Here is a 19,120-nt window from a genome sequence, read left to right as displayed (position 1 = left end):
GGGGGTTGGTTTTTTTAAGTGAACATGAGAATACTCTTACGGTTTCTATAACGTACAGTTTTACACCTGCCACAACAAATGTTACCCGCTTTACTGGAATTGTTTTCCCACATAACCCCAGTGCTTTGGAGTTGATTTGCAAATATGTAGGGCACATGTCAGTAATGCGTCCCGTTGCCCTGCCACCCAGGTAACTTCTCTGATGGATGAAAAGCTGAGCGCGTACCAGAGCTAAGTGCACATATACAATGACTGAGTCAGTTTACAGTTTATTTCAGAATGGCTTAAAAGCAGCATTTGGTTACATCTCAGCCCTGCAAACAGAAAACCATTTCTTAAAATGCAGAAAGTGTGATTTCTCCCTGGAAGTAGTTGTGGCGCCAGTCAGCATTTCCAGACCAGCCATTTATTGCAGACATCTTACTGACAGGTTGTTTCTAACACCGGCTCTTTAGACTGTGATCATAAAAGAAAACAGATTTTTATCATAAAAAATATGCACGAGCTCAACATTGATTCATCACAAGTGAGCTTAAAGTGAGCTTAAAGGCTCACTCTTCAAATCTTTCTAACAATTCCTGGAAACAAATGGAAAGTCATTTAAGTTCAGCCGACACATCCCAGGGGACGCTTTTCCCTACCTGTCCCTGCAGCCCAGCAGCTCAGCCAAGCCTCTGCGGCCCAGGCACTAAGATGCTAATACTCCACTTTGTGCTGCAAGAGTTCAGCAGAAAAATATAATAAATGCTTTTTACCTAAGAAGGGACTCCACTCAAGAGCACTGCTGTTTTCAGTCTCGTGAAGCTGCAGTCACAGGCTCAGGAAAAGTAATTTCTCACTGGTTTAAAATTCACTAGAGAAAAAAAGAAATCCGAGATGTTTAGGTTCGGAGACTTCCTAATTTAATGCTTAACACAATGTTTTATTCCTCTTGTCATTTAGGTCTTTGTCATATACTGAAGTCTAAAGTTTCATTACCAGCTTCACTCACAGTGGATTTGAGGCCCTGGATAATTCTTTAATGGGATTTAAATACAACTACTTGAATTCAGATATATTTTTGTTTGAAAACAGTAATTAAATAACTTTGGTTTCACAAGCTTTGAAAAAGGTATATAGAACTGTTTGTGGGGAATACATATTTACATTAATGTTAATGGAGATCACAGGGCTGAGATAATTATTTACTTCTCTTAAATCCACCGAGAACCAAACACACTGACTTAGAAACCTGGGGGATGAGGGGGGGGTCTATCTGTCACCTTTGCATAAAGGCCAAGACACCTTTATTTACCTGTAACTTAAAGATACCAGCATAGGATTCTCACCCTTGAGCTTCAACAAATTGAGCTGGACTTGACAAAATACCTCCAACATTTCTTCTCTTTGAAGTAGCAGTAACAGGCTGCCCACCACTGCATCCAGCCAACCAAAAACCAGAAGCAAACAAACAAACTGACATTAGAAATATCACTACCATGGCATTTTTATTCCTGGGGTATAAGCAACGGGGGAGATGTCCCAGACCCTGGCGTCGGGGAATGCACATACTAAACAGGTACCAGACAAGACAGGAAGAAGCCAATGCTGAGTTTTCAGCTAATGCTGGAATAAGATAACCCCCAAGTGACACCAGGCATCTGGAAGTTGTCTGTGGTATGCATGGACAAATTGTTTTCAGAATTAGACAAAATCAAATATGAAAAAAAAAAATTGAAATTAAAAAAAGCTCTAGAGACAATTAGAATAGAGGCAATAGATTTTACTGAAAGAATAAAGTCAGTTCATCCCTACAGACCCATTCCAAATGATGTTTTGCAACCATCTATTGAAAAGGCCATCTGGCTGCACTGTGGGCCCCAAACCAAGACATCTCACATCTTTGGGGTGCACTAAACTAGATCCTGAAATTCAGTTTTTCTTCACACTGAAGGTCTTTTCATAGGCTAGCTTGAAGGCCTAATTTCAGAAAGTTTCTCACAGAAATAGGAAGGCAAAAGGTCACCTACACAAGGGACTTTAAACATTTCTCCATGAACGTAATAGTTTGGGCAATTTTTGAGAGTGGATCAGATGCTAGTTAGCACACTGAACTCAGCCTGAGGAAATAACAACCGCAAATCATGATGACTGATGTAATTTGAAAGCAAAGTTTCCTTTGATGCAGAGGATAGCATTTTTCCTGAGGGAATAAGGGCAAAAGGACAAACGTGAAATGGAGAAACCCTACACCAACCACCAAAGTGACATGCCAAAGTACAGGGAGACTCTGTGTCCAGGCGTCAAACGGAAACCCCCCATTTCAGTGCTGGAGATATCAATTCCAAATTCTCCAGTAAAGCCTGCAGCAACACCCAGAACCCCCAGACACAGCAACAAGCCCCTGCGGTTTAGAAACAGCAAGAGCTGGGTCTAAAAATGCCCGGGCAAACATGGCATTTCCAAAGGCTCCAAGAAAGGAGACTGCACTGGAGTAAGAGTTCAGTTCAAATAATAACACTGGATCAAAGCCACTCGAGTCATGATTTTTAAAATAAATACATAAAGCCAAGCGGTCATTATGAACTGACGAAGGTTGAGAGCTGAAGTAGCTACATCCAACCCGCACCACGCTGAGAGCGCCCAGGTGCCGGGAGGGGCACGCGTCCTCAGGCTCCGTTAAAGGCAAGAGGTGGCTCCCGACGCCCAGGGAGGCGTTCACCGCCCAGCCGTGGGACGCTGCCTGCGCTGTCTCCTGCTTCTGCTGATCTAAACCCAAAGCAGAAGACCTACTGCTCCATTTCAGTGTCAAAAACATTAAGCTGAAGAATTAAGAATTCAGTAGACAGTACTTTGAAAGCACTTTTTAAAGACAATATTTAAAAAATTAAAATCCATAAAGCTCTTTTGTGAACAACACAAGAACAGAAAAACAAAGGAGCAGTTTAATCAACATTTTCACACATTGAACATTTCTCTACAATGCCAGAATTTTAAAGTGAGAATCATGTCCCCCGCTGGATCTATTGCGCCAGAAGAATGGTCAAAGCTCAGTCATCCTACACATAGAAGAAGCCTCCACAAAAGTGAATAGAATTGTGAATATTCAATATTGTCTAAACCCGTCACTCTTTGTCCCAAAATGCTATATTCAAATGCTTATTTGAGTGAGAATAAAATGTGTGGTAAAGCTAAAATAATGAAACTATAGTCCTGAGTGAAGATCTTTTCAGGAGTTTGTTATTCTCCTTATTTGCCTTTCCTTCTGACACATTTTAAGCTGACTTACCAGGAAACTGAGGACTGAAGTCAACTCCCTCCAACCCCACCAAAAGTCAAGACAAAAAAAAAAAACAAATTGACTTCTCTGAAATCAGGTATTTTCTGCTCTCAAACAAACAGGGTTTTTACAACAAATCCTTCTGAAGTCAGAGCAGATTTCACAAAGCTTTAAGTTTCTCCCTGAGTGGGCTTCTGAACTGTCATTGCTGGTTACTATTAGTAGGCACAGAAATTCCCGTTTTAATTAGAAACTTTATTTTGAAATACATTACACAGTTTACATGTGAAGTGCTTTCACTGTAAGATATTTTGTAACATTGTGCTGAGCAAAATGGCTGACCAACTTCCTTGAAGCTCTTCCAGTTATGTTTTGTTTTTATTAAAACTATCTTACAGAACTAAGATGCAACTCCAGCATTTGTATTCGGAAGCTAATTACTATGTTTACCTTAGGGAGAAGGTATATACTTAACTGTTCCAATTAACTGTGTGTTTCAATAATGACGTTAAGCATTTGGCATAAGACTGAAAGAAACCCGAGTCCTAATTAAATTTGTATTCACCAAAGATTAAAAAAAAAATTAACCTTCATGATCAAACTACTTTTTTTAATAAGGCACAGTCAGACAAGTATTTATGAAGACTGGCTACCAGTTCAGTTTTACCTGCACAGCCTTCCTGCTGGTCTGTCATAAGTAATCTGAAAGTTTTTTTCCCCTGTCTGCTGCTGAAACTTCTCAAGAACAAGGCAGAGCAATAAAGCAACTAAAGGAACGGACATGCAAAGGAGTTTGGCATTTGGGATGGATTCTGAACATCTGCAAAGTAGTTCATTTTGTAAATGGAGCATTCACCGTTGTTATTAAAATGGTGGCCAACTGTGATAAGGAAAATAGAAGCGGTACAAGTAGTGCCTGTTTGCAAAAGGGTACTTTAATAGAAAAATCAAGATGTCTGGTACGCTTTCAGGTAAAGACTTTGTATGCAGCAATTCCCACAACTTTCAAAGATAATCTAAATTGAATTCTGAAATTCCCCTCTGCCACCCAGAAAAGCTGAATGTACCAGGAGGTTGCTTGACAGCAGGTAAAATATCAGGGAATAAAATCTCCATTTAGATAATGAGCCAGTACTGCCATCCTACTTTGCATTTCTTATTAGAACAAAAGGAAGTCTTCAGGAATGATAACAACTCAAATAATTACACCATTATTCTGGCTAGAAGAAAGTTCAAGAACTCCTAAGATGTGATGATGTTTAAAGAACATAAAACAATTCTACCCACAGTCAAAGAATAAAAAATAAAAAAATAAAAAAATAAAAAAAAAAAAGAGAGAGAAGCCTTACCTTCCCCTCCCAATTAAATCTTTAGGGGATAATTGCTTGAGCTTAGCACTGTATGGCTTCTGTGGCCTATGAATACTTGATAGATACTCTAAGAATTTTAATTTTCAAGCTACTGTTTGTTTTCAATTTTAAGTAATTTCAAATAAAAATACTGCATCCATTTCACTTTAATAAACAAACTGAGCATAAAAATCATTAAAAGTGTATTTCTGATACAAATTTGTACCACATACTAAAAGATACTATTTTATAGATAATTGTAAAACAAAAAGAATTAGAATATACAAAGTTTTTAAAATTCTTTTGCACAGCTTAACTCATAGTGCAGGTTTAAGATAAAAAAAATCTGTCAATGAAGTAGTCATAACAAATGTTGAATATAAAATACATTCTAAAGTATTTTACAGAATGGCTGAATTATCAAGCGTAAGAACTGAGGATAAAGGATGTTAATGACAAGCAGCCACATACAGAACACAAAGCAATAAGTTTAAATCAGACTATTTTGGTTTGTGTAGCCCTTTATTAGCAACTAAAATAGAAGATATCTGTTGTACATCATGGGTAGTAACTGACTATACTGGAGTTTTATTATATTCTAATACAGGATCATTTATAAATGCGTTGTTTTCCTTTTTTTTCTTTTATTAAAAAGCTTCCACCCCTTTTTCCGTTTACAACTTGCAAAACTATTCTGAAAGCTGAGTACATGTGCACAGGTCTGCAAAGAGTGCAAATTTAGGATATGGTAAATGCTTTACATGTTGTATTTGTAAGGACTGTCTGCCACCATGCCTTCATAGCCTGGAAAAAAAAAAAAAAAAAAAAAAAGAAGTTTCTATACCAGCCTTCCTTCCGTTGTCCTAAACAAGAAAGCATCTTTAAACGAGTTGAAACTAAGGAAGGACTACACCTACTAGAAAAGAAGAGAGTTCTATTAGTTTGAGGTTTCAGTATACCCAAAGACCAGGGACTGTATCTTTGTAAGGGCTAGGCTGGGACCCCGTATACAGAGTGTGTGCAGGTGCCTTTTTTTTTTCAGTGGACCATAAGTGCTCCAGCTGCGTAACTCACTGAGCTGTCTTGCCAGTTTCGACACTGGCTTGACTGAGCATAATTCAAAAATGAAAAGCTCATATTCATTCCATTCTTCTGGAGCTCGTTGATAGCCTGAAGAGAGAAAAGAAGCTGTTTAAAAAAGGTATCAGTGACATTATGACGTTTTCTAGATCTCAGTCCTCTCCCCTCACCCGGAGGTCCTTGCACCATCTCTTATAATAACATAAGCACCTCCGAGTAATTTGTGGACCTAACCCGTTTCCGTGCCGTTTCATTCACTGACACTGCCCCCACTGCACTATGTACATGCATGCAGTTCTATGAAGCAATACTAAACAACCTTTCAAAATAGATCCTTTAGAAACAATGCTTTCAGTTCCATAGGGAATTTATACAGAAACACAAATATAACAGAAAAAAAATCCAACACTATTAACACTTTTTAGATCGTATTTCTTCCCTTAAGGAAAAAGAATGTACCAAGATAATTTACTAACGTGTGACAACTGGCAAAAATGAATGAACAGAATTGAGCTCAGATTCACTGCAAAACTAAGCATTATCTGAGCTTAAGAGTTGGATATTTTTGCAGAGTTGTCATAGTACTGAATTTTGCTACATGCATCCCCGATATTGATATTGCTCATACAAACTTTTATAGACTCCAGTTTAAAAGGTTCCTCTAGATGTTCTCCGTACAGACTACATTTCTAGTGAATTAAGTTTTCCCTTTTAAAAAGGTTAACATGTTTTCTGTTTCAGATTTGAATTACAGTAAAAATACAGTGAGATTCACTAAAGCAATATGACAAATTTGCAGCACTCCAGCAGTGCTATAAAGCAGCTGTGACCCAATTTAGACAACTAAGTTAAGGCAGGTTTATGTCTGCACTGCATCACCAAAGCAGAATATGGTAACTAGAAAGTACCAGTTAATCTGAATTCTAATTACCATTAATTTATGAGTTAACGGTGCACTGCACTAATACTTACAGAGGAAATCTCTCATCATATTTGCAAAACTCAAAAACGCTGCCAGACATCACAAGGCACTCACAATAGCTAGCTAATAGCAATACAGAGAAAACATATACGTTTGTTAAGTACCAATTCAAAAGAGTAAGTACGTACTTCTTCAGGGAGATGGATTTATTTGTTTGTTCATTTAGGGCCAAGAGAAAGTGAATTATTCTATTTCACTGAAATTCAAAAAGAATACAGTACCTCATCTCCCTTAGGGATTTGAAAACCCTCAGCCCTTGTAAGAGCTTACATTTGTCTATATGCAAGACATGGAAATTGGAGACCAAGTAGAGAACACTTGGAAAAATAAATTAATTAAAGACATGCCATTTTAGAACTAAGGAATACTCCAGCAATATTGTATTTAAAACAAATGTAAGCATTTTGCTAAAAGTTACATTTTTCAACAAATCAAAAGTTACTTACATTTAATAATACACCAATAGGATGTCTTCCACATATTGTATTATGGTATTTCTTCAAGTAATTGCTAAAAGATACAGGATCTAGCTGCTCTATAATGCTCATACCCTGAAAAAGAATCCATAGCAATGATTACTTCACACATTCATAAGCAGTTGTTTACACATCACCTATTTATGACAACACAGCATACTTCAGGAGGAAAAAACCCTCTACTTTGTATCAAGGGTATCAAGGGAATCTCAGCATGTGAGCTCTAGCTTGTAGTTGTCTTGTTGCCATCCCTTGCCAAACTAAGAGCGCAGGAGCTCTTCCAAAGCTGCCAACGATCCACAGATCTGTGAAGCTATCTTTGCAGATACCAGTGAAGCTCACGTTAAAAAAGCTCCTCCCGCAGACTAGCTGATCCCCACCTCCAAGAGTGCCCTACTTCCACAGGATTTTGTACAGCAATAACCAGACAAATTTACTAAAAGGGCAAAGCAGAAAGAAGTTTTGCCTCCATCTCTTCTCCCTGGTAACAGAGCTCAGGGCTGAGCACTTGCCTGGGACTTCTGGATGTCCAAAAACCCTAGACAAATCGTCAATATACACACATGCAATTCAAGCACATAGCAAGTGTAATGTATCCTAGACACATCAGGCATGCAAGGCAGTTGATCTGGGCACAGGCTGACCATCTGCTCAGAGCATAAAAAGCAGATCCAGAACATCTCTAAAGCACTAGAAAGTTGGTGCACAACAGAAACATAAGAGTCAGGAGACGATGCTTCCACTTTACATGAGGCAGTCACATATATACATCCTTTTCTCCATCCACAGTGAGACCCATGATCCCATGGAGTCATACTATGAAAACCAGAACATGTATGGAAAACAAAACCTTCCACATATACAAACATTTGCATTCTTAAAAGCAAAAAGAATCCTACAACTCCAGATGCAGCCTACTCTTACCCCATCCCACAGTGCAGATCAAATACAATGAAAGTAGTTTAAAGCAAGTCTAAATCAATTATTGTCTGGGTTTTATCATGGCTTTGCTATTTTGCCTGTATTAGACTCCATCCTCTTGTGTTTTTCCTTCCTCTGAAAATGATTAATTCCCTTCACCAGGTACATGAGCTCCAGACACTCACTAATTCAGAAAGACACATAGCTGTGCTTCTTACATGTAGCTGATGAAACAGAAAGTTTTCCTTAGAGACTGGAAAAAAGCATACACTTTGCATGGGAACAACGGGAGGCTGATATCAGAAAGGGAGAGAATTTCTCCTAAGGTTTCTGCGATTGCCCCAACCCCTTCCCCTGCTTTTGGGAAAGTGGGTGATAAAAGGAGAAATCACGATGCAGGAAGCAGTCAGTCAGTCTGAAGTCTCCACCTCAAGAGTGAAACCTCTTGAATACTCTGCAAGGGCGTTGGCTGATCTGGCAGATACGCTAATTATTCAGACTGGATCACAGCTTACAATGGAGGAGCTGGAAATTCCCAAGAGAGTCAGGGAGGATTAGAAAACAGCAACCATAACCACCACCTTTGTGTACTTTTCATTAAAAACAGACATAAGATGAATTCATAAAGAGATAAATTTTATGGAAAAATAAAACCAAACTATGCTGACCAATTGCTGGCAAGAGCTCAGTTCTTCCAGGGTCATGGAGAGGGTGTTTGGACCCCTGGCCGGTAATTACAGCTGTTACTCCAGATCTACAGAACCTAAATGAGTGCCAAAAAAATAAAGGTAGCTATTCTCTAACTAGCAGTGATTACACAGATATCATTGCATTTCTAAAGTTTAAGCAACATGTCTTTGAACCATCCATTTACTTGTAAATTGTACATGTCAATACACAGCTAAAGAAAGCAGAACCAAACTTAACTATATACTCAAGTGAAACTAAACATGCATAAGGCACTTATTCAGATACTGAACAGCTCATAAGAATATATTTTATCCATTTGTAAACTCTTTCACGACTTTTTAAAAAATGAAAATGGCTGCTCAATTGAGAGACTCATTTATAGCTGTAAGTCACTGAACATACTGGGCAGAGGCATTTGAGCATTTGTCTCAAATGAACAGACATGGATTTATCAGAATGCCTGGTAAGCTTATTTCAATGCACAGTTCAGCACTGCAAAACATTTAGAGCTATGCAGTTCATCCTAGCAAATGCTAACAGAGCTCCATACATCACAGATTGGAGAAAATCCATAGGAAATGGGTATTAACACATACCCTATAAGCATTCAGCTGTACTGAACTTTTCAATCTTTTGAATTTAAAAATCGTTGTGGCAGAAGAGCAAAGACTACCAAGCCTGTTTCTCAGTCTAAAATGGTGCTGAGGAACAAAGGAAACATTTTCGTCAGGTTGTATTTTATTTTTCTAAAAAGCAGAAGTATGAAAGTAATCATTTTCAATATTCAAAATAACTCAGCCGGGCATGGTTCAGAACAGAGTTAAAATACATGACAAAACCCACATGATAAAAATGCAAACCATCACACAGTTCTGCAGTTTATCACATGGTTATTATGACACCACATAGAAACTGCGTATCTCAGTTAACCAGACACTGTAAATGGCATCTACAATATCCTAGCACAGTGCACTTAATACGATTAAAAGCAGATACATTCTTAAATATTATTCCCTATAGGACCAAGTATCTACAAGCTTACAAACTAAAAAAAAAAACCCAACCCACAGGCTTATTTTATACTATACTCCAATAATTCTTTGGCCGGTCAAGTTTACGTTTGCAATCAGTTACTTCAGCTGCTTCTTCACACTTAAGAAAATATAAACTAGGAGCATACTTATGAAGTAGAAACAAACTTGGTCTTAGCACTAGCCAGTCCAACTATCTTTGCATGTGTGAGTCACTCAGACTAGAAGATAAACAACCAACAAGAAAATTACTGGCTGGGCACAGCAGAGAGAGCAGGGAGCTGGGCACCCAGGCAGAGAGTCATGGTCTTGCACTATGCCCAAGCTAAGAAGCCTTCCCAGGCTGGAGCACTGTGGAAGGTGCTGGCACACCGCAGCGGCACCACAGAAGCCACCAGAATTCAGCAGTTCATTAGAGCCACCTGAGAAGCAACACGTGCTTGCACGTTTCCTGCACAACAACTGCTGGCTGTGCCTGCACAGCTCTCCTCAGGGCCTGCATTATCCTCCCCCTTCAGCATTCAGGGTAACAGAACCCTCCTATTGACTCAAGTGAGGCATAAGGTTTCACAAATAGATATAAGATGAGCTATCTGGCAGTGAAGATTGAAGCAGGCAGTCTGCATTTTCTGGCTAGCCATAATCAAAAAATAATTGCTCTTCAACGACGTCTTACAGAATACTTCCCCACTTTTATTTAAAAAGATGGTGGGTATCAGGTTATGATACACAAACAAATTATCGCACATCAGCTGCTCAATTATAACTCTTCATTTGAGGATTCTTCCCTAAGGTACGCCTATTAACCACGGGACTGTTTACTCCTTTCACCGTCACTTCACAAGGTGCACTCTGGTACCCCCAGGGCAACAGAGCGGTCACATTAAGAGTTACCATGCAGAAACAGATGTCTGCCCAGTAATATTTACTACTCTGTATTTTTTTATGCTGGAGTCTAAGGGCTCTAACTTAAAATCACAGCAAATAAAATTTCTCACAGCAGTTACCAGGTTAGTAAATCTTCAATGCCCAAAGCATTTAGTGTTGCTTATGCACAAGCCAGGAAAACCATTCACGCATCTGTAGTTACGGTCCAGTTTAAATAAGGAAGAAACCATTGTCCTCCCACAAGGCATTTCTAAGGAAAAGTAATTTCATCTTAACCCAGAATATCTTCCTGCTTACAAAGGCTCAGCCGACTGCTTTGCTAGTTAGGTCCAATAAAATTATTGGGTCAGTAATAGCACAGGTTAAAACCTCTGATGGTTTTAGTACAGTTTTGTCTCTATCTTAATGCTATTTTCTCTGTGGAGAGGCCTAGTGGTTACAATACAAGTTTCTTTAGCATGCCAAATGACATTAAAAAACTCAATACTTATCTAAGGAAACAAGAAGTAGCTGAGTGGGGCATACAGAATTGAATAAACTCCTTCCGAAAGCTGGAGAAACATGACAGGGAGATCTTTGTGGCATTGTGGATAGCGTTCCAAGTGTACCCACAACACTGCTAAAAAGAAATTTCTGAAATTCACCGAAAGCAAGACCTACTCTGCACAGAGTTTGAATACGGAGTCATGCGTTCACATATGGCACGATATAAACAGGCAAAAAATAACGACAGTATACTGCTACGCAGCATGTTTAGTTTTCCAGTTAAATTTCGGATTGAAAAAGTATTTTCATAGTTATTAAACAGTAGACATCATTTTCAATGTTACAAAAAATGTCATGTCCTTTTGGCTGAATAACTACCAAAAGAAAGAGTTGGTGCAGCAATGTATTCACTAAAAGTAATTAAATGCCAAAGTCCAGTCTTTCTACAAGCTTTCACCACAGAAATTAACAAGAGGGAACTAATGTTTGCTAATGCACCTTAATCTGCTCTCCTGCAAAAACACTCTGAGCTGCAAATTCTGGGACTCTGTAGAAAAACACTTGTCTTTATAGAGAAACCTCTCAACTGACAACAAGAATTATTAAAAATGGGATAAATAGAATGAAGGCAAATTATTTACTGGTTCCATCCCAGCGATGAATAGTGGAAAAACAGAGAGGTTAATATGGATACACAAAGCAAAAAACTCCAGAGATCTCTTTAGCAGGTAGGATTTATTCTTTCAAGACAAGGAAAAAAATGAACATGCCCTGAATAACAACAGTTCTCTCTTCTGACAGATTTTACAGAAGTTACATAAACGATCCAAACAGTTTTAAAACAAATTTTAAGGTTACGTATTTCCAGAAGAATTACTTCTATTCTGTGTGTTAAGTATAGTCTTGAATGTTAATACAATTTTTTCGTTTAAAAAGAAATCCTTGGCTCCTGCGACTGCAAAGAAAATGCAATATAATTGGCATCATGACCTTTATGTATTTAGCATTCCTTTCAACTGTTTGCCAAACCCAGAATGAAGTATGGTCTACTGCTTTTCCCCACCACCTACTACAGAGTAAGGGGCGGGGGGAAGACTACTCCCAAGGCAACGGTGACTTTCGTTTTCCTGACCAGCACAATCCCCTACAGCCTCTTCTCCTCAAAATGGATGTTGCTGAAACCATTAGCATAATCACAATGCCGTTTCGATATGCAGGTATCACAGCTATCAAGCCTGAACTACTCGATTCATAATTCTTATTGCTTCTCAAAAACGCAAGAGGGTATGTGGACAGGAATTACATTACACTAGGGCATTTTAGGTAGGCGAACATGCATTTGTTCTCACAAATTATGCTTACTAGATTATACCCGCAATATAATGCGCGCAGCCAGTAAAATGAAGGATACTAGCTAAAAACAACAGCTAAGTTCTTATTGTGGTAAACAAAGGAAAAGTATACATTCAATAAAATAGCTAATCTATAATATTTTGTTAGAGAAGTTTCTAAAGTGTTCAAAGAAATGTAATGTACAGGAGAAATTTGTTAGTTAGTTCCACCAAATCTGAAAACTTACCATTTTATCTAGGTGCTCAATGGATCTATAAATTTCTCCTTGGGATTCATCATAGTAACTGTAACGGAACCTCTGACCTTGAAACAAAAATCATGTATAAAATAAAAAAGGGAAAAATCGTAGCTAAAACACTCCCTAGTACTTACTAAATAATTGAAACTATAATATTTGTAAAGTAGTAATCCTCATTTATTTTATGCTTTTTAGCTCCACTCTGGAAATTCTAGGGCAATCATCAAAGTAGCAGCCCAGAAGCGAAGTAAAGAATACATGACGGGCAGCTATATTCCTAAAGAAAAACCTGCTATGTAGAACTGACACTGCAGTATCACTTATTAATTGCCTGTTACTGCCTTGGAATCCAATTCCATAAATTAAAAAGTAAAGCAACATTTCATTTCGCTATCCCTCTTGACAAAGTCAACCCTGGAGTCAGGCTACTTCTGCTTGCACAACAATACCCACAGTAAATGAAGGTTAAAAGAAAAAGTTCATGATAATTCGATGAACAGTTCTAGATGATTCATTAGCCACAACAGAACCCAGATCGTTCTTATATACCTCCACCTATTCCACAATTCAAAGACAAGCAAAATATGCATTTAATTACGTAAGTTGACCAAAGATGACAATGAAAAAAGGGAAGAAGGTCTGTTGTGTAACATAAAACATAGATTTCTCAAGCAGTCCCTTTTCCAGCTATTATCACACTTAAAAGAAAAATAAAGTGTTAAAGCAGGACAGAAGTCGAGGCTTCTGGAGTCTTTATAGCTCTGCCACCAAGATGAACTGTGATAGCTCTGGTGAATTGGCATACATACTCCATCTGCTATCTTACCCAGCAGTAAAACGTACAAAACTTATTTCTGTCAGAGGGATGTTGCCATATCCAGTGAATTTTTAGCTAATTAGTTTTGCAAGTTGCTTTGAGGTGCTTAAAAGAAGAGTAAAAAGAGCAAGAAACTTCAGACGCTTATTTCATTGCAACAGTAAAGAGATGCACATAAACCCATACACCTTCATCATTTATTTCCTCCACTACACTGAAAACACATTACTACATTAATATTATTCATCTATTGTTCCAGATTAAAAAAAAAAGAAAAATCCTTTTTTAGCTTTACAAAGACATTTAAGCTTCAAAGATACATTTACCAGAACTGAAAATGTTCAATGTTTAATAAAATACACTATTTGAAAATCACTACAAAACATTCATTATACTGTTATAATGAAGAGATGTGAAACTTACCCCAATGGCAAAAGTCAGAAGAAACCACAAAGAGGTTACTAGGATCAGCTAGGTATTTACTGAAGAGTTTTCCAAATTCCTGCTCTTTTGACTCACTCAGTGCTCCGACCAACACAGGAATAATAGTAAACTCATCCTTATGGCTTATAAGCAAAAGAAAAGAGATTGTAATTCAAGTAACATCTGAAGTGTTTTCAGGACTTGCTAACTGAAATTGCAGAATGTTTTAAGAGGACACTATTGAATTGAAGATACAGTTAATTTGGTAAGGTCATACTAGGAAGTTGTTTTAGAATCTGAAACTACTTCAATTTAAGAAAACAAATACGCCCCCCAAAGAGTATTTATCTTTGCTGCAAAGTGAAAACACCAGGCAAACAAAAAGAAAAGACACAATGAAACCAGCAATAAAGTAAGAATGAAATTCTCCCTGTATAGATGTTGCACAAATGTTGGGTAATTTTCCAACATATATGAAAATGCTCAAGATAGCACACAAATGTATACTGATACTCCAGGGAAAATTACAAATACTATGGAAGAAAAGTTAAAAAAAAACAGGCAGGGGGGAAAAAAACCCACCATAAACTGACAAAAAATTGTCACCTTCAAAGAAAAATTATTCAAAGTACTCATCTGAAATAGCAAGTGTAAACAGAACCCTGATTTCAAAATTAGTATTAAGGCTCCAAACAAACCTAAAATCCCACAGTAAATACCTATTAGTATTTGAACTTCCTTCAGAGATGCCTTGCAAAAATGGAGGGGGGGGGGCGGAAATCAGCTATTGAGAAAGATTAATGAAAGCATGTCTAATATTAACTCTATTAAGTCAATATAAACAAGTAAACTTGTTTATAAGGGGTGTTCCAATTTCATCATTCAGGTATTTGCTCCGCTCACAGTTTCTATTACAGCAACTAATCCTAGTCTCTGACCCCCTCCTCCCAAAATTTTTATTGGGGGGTGGGAGAAGTGTGGGTATTATACACCATATAGGGTATTATATACCATAAAGGGTATTATTACTTCCTACTGCACTTCACATGTAGTTCAAACATTTAATGCACATAATGCTCATTCTTGTAGAAGAAGTAGTTAGCCCTAGTACCTTTCCATGGCTTTAGCAGTATAAGGCAAATGCATTTCAATACTGTGTTCATCTTCATCCGTCTGTAGGGACATACGCTCAAACATTCCAGTCTTCCACAATTCTCCATAAACTGAAATGAATTAAAGATTAATTTTTACTACTTTTTTTTTTTTTAAAAACACTGTAAAACAAGCTACAGTGAGTGCATCTTTACCAGAACAAGCCCACTATAACAAATTTCTTGCCTCCAAGGGCTGACATCATAAACCACTTGTTTTTTAAATAAAATCCGGCTTAAAACTATATTCAAGTCATTAAGATACAAACATAATTGATTCGGTTTACAAAATAAGTGTGTTAAATCAGTGACCTTGTTAGTATATTGAGAAAAATTTTCAGTTATGATACAAAATTTAAGTAACACAAATAAAACACATTTGAAAATATGCATGCATTTGCCCAGTCACTGAATTCTTATTTTCAAAAAATATACCATCATATGTTTAAAAAAAAAAAAAAATTGCTGATCAGCTCAGCCATTGCTGAATGTATTACTATTTAATACAATTTATTATTAGCTGAATCATGAAATCTAGAGACAGCGAAAACTGATTAAGTAATCCACATTTATAAGTTATCTTTTCTACTCTCAAGTGCGGTTGGTGGCATGCAGAGTCAACTCTACATTTCGAAAACTCTCCACTGGATGAAGAATTTGATGCATGGCTGTGCATCCTTCTCCACTCCATAAAGGAGTTCTACAGAAACCGAAACATTTGTTACCTAAGGAAATTTCTGCAGGCGCTATGTAGAAAGCCTGAACTAGCTTGCTTAATTGCAGTCATGATGAAATAGCAATACATCTGCGCTAATTAGTCCTTCTGAAAAAGGTATTGTATTATTTAGGTATACCTCAAAACACATGAAAGTCAAAATATCAAATTTATCTTCATCGCACCTTTAAGCTTAGTCTGAAAGACTGGTATTTCATGGACTAACAGTTTTTAAGTTCTTTAGGTACACTGCCAGTTAAGAAAAACAAAGTCACATGCAATAATGCATCCAAATAAAAGCAGCTTTTTGTTCCTCTATTATTCCTCTATTAGAAATAAACTCAAACCAACTAAAGCGCTATCTTTTTTTTTTCCAGACAGAATACTTAGCAGAATAATGGAGCAGGTGTGTAGTGGGCTATTATTCAAATGTAACACTGTTTAATTTTGAGATCCCTTTTAAAGATCACTTGTCAAGAGGCACACACTCATAACAGAAAAGATAAGCAAAGATTGAGAATTCTTTACTTGCAGCAGCAAGCGAGACATTAAGGTTATATACAATATAGCAATGCCTGCAACCAGCAGGATTTTTCAGAAGTTACCTTTCATTGCAGGAAAACCAGATTCATACCTATATGCCACTTGAAAGCAATGAAGTGCCCAACAAGAGAGTCCTCAGCACTGCAGTACCACAGTTAATACTCAAGCCTCAGCAATCTTCAAGATGTAAGCTTTATCAAGCACTTACTCTTTTGGTCAATTCGGAGATCATACAGAGGTGTTCTATAAATGTCCACACTGGAAAGTGCACATCGGGAAAGGGGCACGTGATGGGAAGGCCCAAGAATGAAAATTTTTCGGCTACAACAATTAACACAAAAGCCCATAATTTAGACAACTGCAATTGTACAGAGACTTGGTTTAGAGTAACAAGTTTCATAAAAACGTACAAAGTGATACTTTCTGGTGGTTACCAATAGTTTTATTATGCTGTGTGTAAGACCACAGATCAAATCCATGGCCTAGCCCTGCTTGGTATCTCAGAAATGATCATGAGATCAGTTCAATTATGCTTCCGATAGCCTTGAACCTCTTAAGCAGGTTATGTATCAGAGGGCACTCATCAGCTAGAAATTTGTCTGAATGGACTCATTTGGAGGCTGAATAGCCCTTTAGAACAGATTTTTGGATTCTCTCCTTGGACCAACACAACCATCAGTTACACACCACCTTCAACAACTACAGGTATGCGCCCTCAAATGAGGATTATGGATTTATCATCTATTCAGAGCTCTTCACTTATTTACTTGATTAGCCTTACTTCAGATTTCACCAAATTAAAATCTAAGTCATTCTTAAATGCTGTTTTTATCCAGCTGTTGCATCAACAACAGGGACTTGGACCTGCACATTCGTAGCTTTAGCTGATACTGCAAGCTTTCACACGTCATCATGATGTTATTTCATCAAGTCCTCAGTTCCTGGCTCTTGATTAGATGTTAAGGGTCTCCTGCCACAGGACTTAAAGAAAAGAAGAAAAAAAACCTATAGGAAATTCAGCTTTTCAGATTCAGGATCATATCATCTTGCTTCTGGCACTGAACTAAAGGGGTGAGAGACATGTAAAGATTTTTTTCTTTTTCCCCTTACATGTGGAGTGCTATAGCAAGCTATACTAAAATACTAAAATACTAAAACTTTTTACAGAGCTTATAAAAACAAAATATCCAAACGTGCAATACTTCAGCTGAAAGATGAATGACTGGCCAATTCTAAACATCCCATGTGGTAAAACAGCAAATGATCCAGAAAGTTCAATCAACTCCATGTCACTGAACCTGCGGAATGCAACTTGTTCTAGAAATTTTAGAAAAACTAGTTATCTTCACTTTGTTTACAATAGTTAGAAAGAGTCAAAACCACTGCCTTCGGAGAGCATTACAACATGCTATCTCATAAGCAACCGATAGACATAGCCAGGTTTTATATTAACATTGCAAAATACATACTTTTAAGTAAATACTGGAAATGTTTAAAATTTTTGTCATTTAAAAAACGTTGCAGTCAGCAGAACACATAAGAATTATATTCCTTTAACCTAGAATAACTGGATTCATATTTTCAGAGGCAGGCACGGACTACAGTAGGGTGTTGTTGTTTTTTTTTTAATTTTGCTTTTTGTTAAACTGTTGTGCTGTTAGAAACACAAGTCCATTTAAAATTATTACAGCATGAAACTTTCACTAACTTCAAATATTATATACACACACTGGTCACTTTCTCCACAGCAGAAGAGAATCCTGCTAGCATTCAGCCCATAATCCTGCACTGAAAAACCAATGCAGAATCACGATCAAGTTTTTTAACATACTTAAAAACCGAACATAACAAAAAAGAAACAAAGACAACCTGTGACCAGTAAAAAACAAACCAGCTTGGGCTTTTATAAAAGCAGTGGAACATCAAGCAATAAAGTAAATTAAATGTTATTACCTGCAAAAAGAACACCTTTAACCCCTTCCTTCTAAAAAGTTAGTTACCAATAATTCTCAATAATTTTTGAAAATACTGCTTTACATTTTTATTTTCAACAATACTACATTAATTTTTTCTTTTGTAACATCCAAACAATTTGAACATTTATGATGTTAAAACAGAAGGGATGAATAAAACACTAAAAAAGAGTACAAAATTAAAATTTGAGTACCTCAAAGTGTAAGAATGTAAAAAGAATATTCAGCTTCTCAGAAAACTACAATGGCATTGCCTTACACTTTGTAAAGAAAAACATTTATACTTACGTAATATTAGGATCCACTTGTTTGTAAGCATGGGCTGCACAAGATCCACAATAGGTATATCCTGCATGGCTGCAAATCAAGGTGTACAAAACGTTAACATGTTCGATACTGTTTAACGTCTTAAATATATTGATATTGCTATTAAATGTTAATATCTTAAATATTATTTGTCCCCAATGAGCTAGAAATAGTAAGAGCGATCCAAAAATCAACTCCTGAAACAGCTGGAGAGCACTGTTCCAGTACTGAATGTACGAGGGATGTATTTGTTAATGAACTATCAGTGACCATTTACTTGAAAGTTAGTAAGTAAGCCTCAGATCAAAGCACCTTTCGTTACTTGTAAAAGATATTAGTAGGCAGTCTACACAACTGCATATTATCAGAAGCTCATCATAATGCTAAGAGTGCAGCCAAGGGACAAGAGAATAGCAAGCTGCTGGAGAAAGCTCTTCTA

General features: G+C 37.2%; 1 protein-coding gene across 1 annotated transcript; it reads right to left on the bottom strand.

Moving 5' to 3' along the window:
- Positions 1-5,111: 5,111 nt before the first annotated feature.
- Positions 5,112-18,730, bottom strand: MEMO1 (mediator of cell motility 1). Its single transcript, XM_009584991.1, has 6 exons — positions 18,664-18,730; positions 16,611-16,723; positions 15,105-15,216; positions 12,742-12,818; positions 7,117-7,221; positions 5,112-5,778 (listed from the first exon to the last, which is right to left on the bottom strand). The coding sequence occupies exons 1-6, from the start codon at positions 18,728-18,730 to the stop codon at positions 5,647-5,649; spliced, it is 606 nt and encodes a 201-aa protein (XP_009583286.1). The 3' UTR covers positions 5,112-5,646.
- Positions 18,731-19,120: the final 390 nt, after the last annotated feature.

The sequence above is a fragment of the Fulmarus glacialis genome, unplaced genomic scaffold, assembly GCF_000690835.1.
Source record: "Fulmarus glacialis isolate BGI_N327 unplaced genomic scaffold, ASM69083v1 scaffold11359, whole genome shotgun sequence".
Classification (NCBI taxonomy): domain Eukaryota; kingdom Metazoa; phylum Chordata; class Aves; order Procellariiformes; family Procellariidae; genus Fulmarus; species Fulmarus glacialis.
This window is presented reverse-complemented; position numbering and strand designations above follow the sequence as displayed.

What these genes read in the sequence shown, in the direction of transcription:
- MEMO1 (XM_009584991.1), bottom strand. Translation starts at nt 18,730, where the DNA reads ATGCAGGATATACCTATTGTGGATCTTGTGCAGCCCATGCTTACAAAC. An exon ending in TCTCCGAATTGACCAAAAGA is followed by an intron (nt 15,217 to 16,610) that starts GTAAGTGCTTGA and finishes AATTCATTTCAG; the next exon opens with TTTATGGAGAATTGTGGAAG. An exon ending in CTATTGGTGTATTATTAAAT is followed by an intron (nt 5,779 to 7,116) that starts GTAAGTAACTTT and finishes TTCTCTCTTCAG; the next exon opens with GCTATCAACGAGCTCCAGAA.